This window comes from Teleopsis dalmanni, chromosome 1, assembly GCF_002237135.1.
Source record: "Teleopsis dalmanni isolate 2A chromosome 1, ASM223713v2, whole genome shotgun sequence".
Taxonomy (NCBI): domain Eukaryota; kingdom Metazoa; phylum Arthropoda; class Insecta; order Diptera; family Diopsidae; genus Teleopsis; species Teleopsis dalmanni.
Window position 1 is genome coordinate 94,337,663 of NC_051846.1, and position 8,055 is coordinate 94,345,717.

Genomic DNA, 8,055 nt, shown 5'->3' on the forward strand with positions numbered 1-8,055 from the left:
AAGTTGTAAAATTAAAGGAAAAAAAAAAAAAAAAAAAAAAAAAAAAAAAAAACATGAAGGTGACGACTCAACTGAATTGTACTCGATGTCAATTAAACTTAACGAAATTTCGATAGATGTTGTGTGCGATTCAGGAGCTCCATGCACTTTAATATCTAAACACATTTTAAACAAGTACAACAAAACTGTAAATCTTAGAAATTTTAACGATCCATTTATTGATTACAATAGTAATCATATTAAGGTACTGGGTGAATATTTTGAAAATATTGAGTACAATAGAAAAAAAAAAGAAAATAATGTTAGGAGTTACTAATAATAATAATTTTCCCTTATTAGGTAGGAATTTTTTAAGAGCCTTTGGTTTTGAACTTATATAATACAAATAAATTCCATTAATAATTCTGATTAATATGATATATTTATTGAACAAGTTAAAAATGAGTTTAATGAAATTTTTGATGGTGAAGTAGGTACATACACAAACTATCAAGAATTTCTTTACCAATGGATAAAGATTTCAAACCAGTTTTTTTTAAACCACGACTAGTCTTATTAGCGTGGAAAAGTAAAATTGAAAGTAATTTAAGAGAATTAATTGGTAAAGATATTTTAGAACCAATAAGTAGTGCAGAATGGGGTACACCGTTAGTTCCCATATTAAAACCGAATGGTGAAATTAGAATATGTGGCGATTATAAAGTCACGATTAACAGACATCTATCCGATTTTAATTCTCCATTAACGCGTATTGATAAAATTTTTGCGTCACTTCAAGGGGGTGAACTGTTCTCAAAACTCGATTTACTTGGACTCACTAAAAATAAGGAAAGAACGGAATCTATTTTGAAACCACCAATTTCCAGAAATTTGTTTGAGTTAAGAGCGCTAATGGGTATGGTAAATTATTATTAGAAATGCATTGACAAATTTGCAGATAAAATGATTCCAAGGAATCATATCAGCCAAGGTACCATTTACTAAAAAAAATGTAAAATTTGTTTGGTCTGAACAATGCAAAAAAACATATGAAACAATAAAAAAAGATATAACTTCGGATAAAATGTTAGTACAAAATAAGTCCAATTGCATTCGTGTCTAGAGCTTTATCTAAAGCTGAACAAAATTACAGCACACTAGAAAAAGAAGCCTTGGTCATAATTTTTTGTGTAAGTAAACAATATTTAATTGGAAACAACTTTATTTTAAAAACAGACCACAAATCTTAAATATCAATTTTTGGTGAGAGTAAAGGTTTACCAATCATGGCAGCTGCACGCATGCAATGATGGGTATTCATACTATCTGGCTTTAATTTTTAATTTGAATATGTCAAGGACCACACTATTGATGCGGACAATTTATTTCGTATACTTCAAGCAATACATTGCGATCAGAATGAGGGAAGCTTATTCTTAAATTATATTCAAAGTGAAAATATTTTAAACATTGACTTTAGGGACATAGCGCGACTTATATGTTTATTCACTTCGGTGAATAAAAAAAAAAATAATAATAATAATTTTAATTCACAAAACAAATTTTAATTTTTATTAAAATTTTATTTCACAAAATATATTTATTGTTGATCCAAGATATTTTACAAAATATTAATTTTCAACTTTAACTTCGATTAAAGATATCTTTAGACTGAGTTCTAAAACAAAATCAATATCTTATATACTACTTACAAATCATAATTGGCGAAAGTGGATGAGAGGTAACAATAAAAATTTGGTAACCTGTTGACAAATGAGGGTCATTGCATTGTTTATGTTAAATGCTGATGCAGTTTGAGAAAATCTATTACAAAATAGATTTTGTAATATAAATTACTATGAATTAAAATATTGTTTTAATGATTTAGAAATTTTAATTCTGAATAATGAAATTTAGAAATTTTATTTTGCTTATTTAGAGAAAGTTAAAGTATCGTGGGATAAAATATTATTTCGATACTTTAATGGTTCTGCAACTATGATAGTTACAAAGAATTACGTTTTGTAATTAATGTTTGGAAAGTGTCACTATTAAGCAAATTTGGTAATATGGGAAATATACCGTGGAATAGATAATTATTTGGGACACTTATGAGACATATACTATCGAATTTTACAATTTATTATTAATAGGAAAATTTGATCACACAGACCAATTAATTGGAATATTGTGAAGTATTGGCGAAGCCAATGATATAACCCGCGCGTTCTTATACTTTCTTAGGTATGTGATTTTGTCAGAAAAGAAAAGCAAAGATACAGAATTAACAGTAGACCAAGATTGCTTACTCTGGGGGTTTCGAGTTATAATTCCATTGAAGCTTAGCACATTCATTTTACAATCACTACATGAATCTCACTTAGGCATAGTCACGACCAAATCACTAGCAAGATCCTTTGTATGGTGGCCAAAACCCGATAGGGACATAGAACATTTAATTAAATCATGTCTTTCTTGCCAAACACTATTGCCAAGTCCGCAAAAAAGTCAATTAATACCATGGAAGGTAACGAATACTGTTTCGCAAAGAATTCATATTGTCTTTGCATATCCAATTAAGAACTTTTATCTTTTTGTCATAATAGACTCTTATTCAAAATGGGTCGATGTATTCAAAACAAACGATATCACATCTAATTTTGTAATCACTAAGTTGAGAGAAATTTTTTCACGTATTGCCGAAACCTTAGTTAGTGAAAATGGCAGACAATTTGTCTCCGAAGAGTATAAAAATTTTGTTAATAACAACAAAATTAATCACATATTGACTGCTCCTGATCATCCATCAACTAATGACTAATCAACTAATGCCACATTAAATGGTAAAAATAATGAAAACTTTGAAATATCTTTAAACCGATTTTTAATGGATTATCGTAATACTAAGCATTGCACAACAGATAAAACCCCAGCACAAATTTTCCTGGGAAGATTGATAAAAACCCGATTTGAGTTTATTAAATCTCCTATTGTTAGGGATAGAATTATTTAAAAGCAAAGAAAGAGTGTTTCAAATTACAGAGGATAGAAAAGTTAACAATTTGAGATAGATCAAAATGTATATGTACGTGACTATTTTAACGTAAATAAAAAATCGTGGATTTCTGGAATAATCAAAGACAAAATGAGTCCACGTTCATATTGGATCAAATAAAATCAGGCCAGGAGAAAGTCTGGTCGCACACAACAATTCAATAGATTTTCAAGACGATTGGAGTTACAGTCCATCATGTTCATATACAGACATGCTGAGTACAAACGTTGAGCGTTCACAATATGAAAAAGAAATACAAGCATTAGATTTAAGTAACAAAGATTCTAGTGTAGATATACAAAATGTTAAGAGTAATTGTAATTGTCAAAATATTATCAAAGAATTAAATAACAAATCTGAAAATGAAATATGTATTAACAATGAAATGAATATCAATAATAATGAAAATGTACTATTTAATGATTGTACAAAATAAATAGTAGTACTAATTGCGGACGAAAACGCTCCATCAATTCAATGGTTGTTAGGACGTGTTGTGGACACTCATCCTGGAGCAGATGGATTGGTGCGAGTAATAACAATTCGAACGAAGGCGGATATAATCTGAAAAAGTGTTACCTACATTTGTCCGTTGCCTACTGAGGCAACAAAACCACCAAAAATGGTGCTGGTTGGAACAAGGTACCAAGGCCGGTAGTATGGTCAAGCCGTTTTAAATCTTGTAATTTAATTTTAGTTTTTTATTATCAATTTGGAATTTGAATATAAAATTGCATAACTGAATTTTATATTCAATATTTAGAATTCAGTATTTAATTTATAATTTGTTATTAATTTGTAATTAAAATGTAGAGTGTTGACAACTTATAGAAAATAGTTCGATTTTGAGTCAAACTCAAATAAAAAAGCAACTTCACTTGCAATTAAGGAGTTGAACAATCAACACCAAAACTATATTTAAAATGTTTTTTCATTTTGTTGAATTTGTTAAGTTGCTGTCAGCCACAAAAAACATTGCAGCTTCATCAATGGCAAAAACACACAACTTGAATTCATTGCAGAAAAGCACATTGTTCCACAACTTCTCCGGCATATCTACATATTTGTTCGAAAAAGCAATGCGATTCTTTTGATTCATTAAAGATACATATATAAGCCTTCCTTCGTGCTACTCACCATGAAAACCGGCCCTCCTCAAAATTCTGCAAGCGGTAACCACAGAAATTTTTTTGTAAAGCTTTTCTGTATATTATGTACAATTTCCAATGCCATCAAACTTGGATTTTTCGTAAACGAATTTAATATTGAGCGGATTTTACGATGTGTAACTTTCGGTAGGCGACCAAAACGCGGCTTTGACGTATTAACTCCGGTAGTTTTCTAATTTTTAATCACGGTATGAACCAAACAATGCACTATTCCAACCAAACGTCCCATTGCCGGTTCGACTTCTCTTCCTCTCAAAATTTCATTTTTTTTACCGACGCTTACTTCTTTCTGATTAGACACCACTGCCAGTTTGTGATAAGTATTTTAAGCACAATAAAATTTTTTGCAGTTTTATGATTAATTATCACAAACACAATAAAACGCAATCCAAATTTTCACCAATTAACATTTAACTCGGTTTAGAACTGCAGCATTACTTAATGCTTGTAGACTATCCTTGTGCTATTCTTGTGCTTGTTGTGCTATCCCTGACAATTGAAGCACCGTTATCTCATTGTGAACAAGTGGAAAATAATTTTGCAAAAACCATATGCATTGAATATTATAAAAAAAACACTAAAATACGTTTCCAATAAATTGAGTTTTTTTAGAAACTTGTACTTTTACTCTGAGTGTAAATATAAACTTTGCAAGAAGTTCCATCAATTATCCCGACTATGCAAAAAATTTGAAGGTTCTATTATTTACAGAGCCTGAGTTGTGGCCAATTAAGAATTGGTCTAAAATGCAAACTCCACATGAGCCCGTACATAAAAAATATGTAGAAAAAAAGTTTAAAATATGTTTATTCATATATTTATTATTCATATATTATATATACTAGTGTTTTGTTTTTAAACCGCCGTCCGGCGCATGGGGTGAAAAAAGCCTTGCATTTTGACAAAAACGACATAATTCACCACTGACAAAAAATTAGCTGCTGTATGTTTATGTAGCTTCATAAAACTCTGTACTAAACTCATTCCATTGAGTTTTATTCAGTTTATGATCAGCAGTTATGAATAACAGGTGTTTTTTGTTTTGTTGGGTGCTTTTTGACCCCACGCGACTTATGTTACAAAATTTTTTTTGCAAAGAAATGAATCTAATTCAAGAAGCTCGTATTTTGAGATGTCTAAATGAGGACTGCGATATTGAAATAATAGACAACTCTAATAGAAGTAGTGGTTAAAAGAATTTTTATTCTAATTTGATAAAGTGATTTGCTAGACATATATATTTTTTATAGGAAGTGAAATTGAAATTGATCACGTTGAAATTTGTGAACATAATTCCGAAACAGAACATGAATGTTCTGTTTCTGTTCTAATACAACAGAAAATATAACACCAAGTAGTGATGATGACATTCCTCTTTCACAGTTGTATAACTCTAGAATTAAATACTACCGATCAAACAAAATAGTAAAATAAATCATTTGCTTATAAATGGAAGAAAGATTCCCCACGTAAAGCTGTTCGAACACGTCAATGCAACATTAGATCTCATCTGCCAGGGCCTAAACTAACATGTAATGAAGCTAAAACTATCTTTGAAACATGGAATCTCATATTTTCTAATCATTGGATACACAATATTGTTAATTTCACGAATCAAAAAATTAAAATGGTCTCACATGGCTATAAGAGGAGTCGTGATGCGAGTGAAACTAACACTATCGAAATGAAAGCTTTAATTGACATACTCTATATTGCTGGACTACATACATCTTCACACAATATAGAAAACACACAAAAATATGTGTTGGTTGCAAAAAAGCTCTCTGTCCAAGACACAGTGAAACAATTTGCAAAGATTGCGCAAATTAAAAACATGCAATTTCGAGCTGTAAAATTTTTTATTTAATTATCGAACATCTTACTTTTTTCTTTTATTTCAGTTTTTTCACTTATTAGTAATTAAAAATTCATTAAAATAAAAAAGAAAATTATTTTCGTTTTGTATTTAATGATAAATATACTAAAAGACTCCAAAAAAAACAAGAAAATTTAATACAAGTTTTATGAAAATGACTTATGATATTAAAAATTATATTATTGAAATAAATCAATGTTTTTTTATTTGTTGACGTACGAAACTAAATATTACCATCAAAAAGTATATATTTTTTCAAAAAATTTTGTTGATAAATAAACTTTTACAATGGGGTTCTAAACAACCCCACGCGACGGACTGTGTTACTAAAACGACGGCGGGTTAAAAAATATAATCGGAGGTGATGATGTCAATTTTTGTCAAAACCCGTTTTGATTTTAAACAAATGACCTATATACATTTAATATAAGTTTTAAACATAATGAATATATATGTGTTCTCTACTTAAATTCGTTTTAAGGGTAGAGTTTAAAATATATTTAATACACGTTCCTCACATTGTAAGTGGCCAATAAATATAAGAATGAACAATAAACAAAATGTCTTTTATTGGAATAATACAGTAATAGGAACAGGAATAAGATCTGAGCTTAATAGCAAATCAATGTTCTTATTCGAATTGAAATTAAATTGAAATAAATTATGACGGTAACACCGAAGGGGCTTGTAGATGCATTGAAGAATATAGAAGATAGCGAGCATTCCGATCACTTTATTTAAAACTTGACTACTTTTCGTAAAAATAAAAAATATCTTGGAATATTTTTAATACCGACACTATATTATTACTGTTTTAAATCATATTGTATGCTCATAATCTAATGGTATTCTTGACATAATGATTTCACTTTTTTCTGATTTAAGTATAAAAAAGTGCTTCTATTATTATTTAGAAAATTCATTCTGCGGAAACAAAAAGGTTATGCAATCTAAAAAATATAACATTGAATTTTTTTTAATTTCAGAAATAATAAGTATCTTGAGAAGTCAAGAGTTAGCCGAACATGCGCTGTTGGAGGTTTTTTTCTGTCTATACCAATTTTTCTTACCGGTACGTTTAAAAAAATTAATTAATTTAATTATATTACTTATTTATTTTAGGCATCATTCTCTACACCTTTAATAATTTTCATTCGACTCCTGCTGTTATATCAAGCGTTCTTATTGGTACGGGAATTATATTTTGTGGTGGTGCCATGGTTCATAATGTATTCGTGTGGCAAAAAGAAAAGACTCTTTGCTACCGAAATCAACAAATCAACTTGTCCTTAATTTCTCATATAGGACCAAATACACCTCCGATTCAATTTATGAATCACATGAGTCACGCCAATCAATTTCATCAAGCAAATTTACAGTTGCACCAAACAACTTCATTAACTCCTGTCTCACCAAATCATTCACAAAATAGTTTCAATGCACTTGGATCAGGACCAGTAAGTTCTTCTTATCTTATGCGACCTTCTACAGCAACTCCGCCAACACCAAAAACGATCGCCAACGGTTGTTTAACATTAACTGGGCGTGAAGCTAGTGGTTCTGCAAGTCCGAGCATACCTCCAACTTTGGATATAAGTACTATAACTAGTACATCTTTGCATGAATTATCAACTTTAGTTTAACTTCATTTTATATATTTTTTTTTGCTAAATAAAATAAAACAATAGTATATCACAAGCTCACTATAACGAATGATGGTATAAATTTTTATTTTTTAAATAAAGTAAAGATAGCAATAAGTTTAAAATAGCGTAATCTATTGAAATTCTTAATATTCAAAACAATATTGCAAATTTAATTTTTCAAATCCTCAAGACAATAAAAAAGAAATGTTTGAGGTCTAACAGGCCTTTAGAAATTTTTTTCTTATTAGATAAAATGGAATTACCAGTTTCTATCTGATAAAATAAACAGAAAAAAAAAATAAAAGAGATTGAAGAAATTTAATCAGATTT

General features: G+C 29.3%; 1 protein-coding gene across 1 annotated transcript; it reads left to right on the top strand.

Moving 5' to 3' along the window:
• Positions 1 to 507: 507 nt before the first annotated feature.
• LOC119688701 lies at positions 508 to 7,788 on the top strand. Its single transcript, XM_038103370.1, has 4 exons — positions 508 to 900; positions 6,994 to 7,019; positions 7,066 to 7,151; positions 7,202 to 7,788. Exons 1-4 carry the CDS (start codon positions 508 to 510, stop codon positions 7,720 to 7,722), a joined length of 1,026 nt encoding a protein of 341 aa, XP_037959298.1. The 3' UTR covers positions 7,723 to 7,788.
• The last annotated feature ends 267 nt before the right edge of the window (positions 7,789 to 8,055 follow it).

Excerpts from the sequence above, each read along its gene's own strand:
- LOC119688701 (XM_038103370.1), top strand. The coding sequence starts at position 508 with ATGGATAAAGATTTCAAACCAGTTTTTTTTAAACCACGACTAGTCTTA. Across the intron at positions 901-6,993 it reads TAAGAGCGCTAATGGGTATG|AAAATTCATTCTGCGGAAAC; the intron begins GTAAATTATTAT and ends ATTATTATTTAG. Across the intron at positions 7,152-7,201 it reads TATACCAATTTTTCTTACCG|GCATCATTCTCTACACCTTT; the intron begins GTACGTTTAAAA and ends TATTTATTTTAG.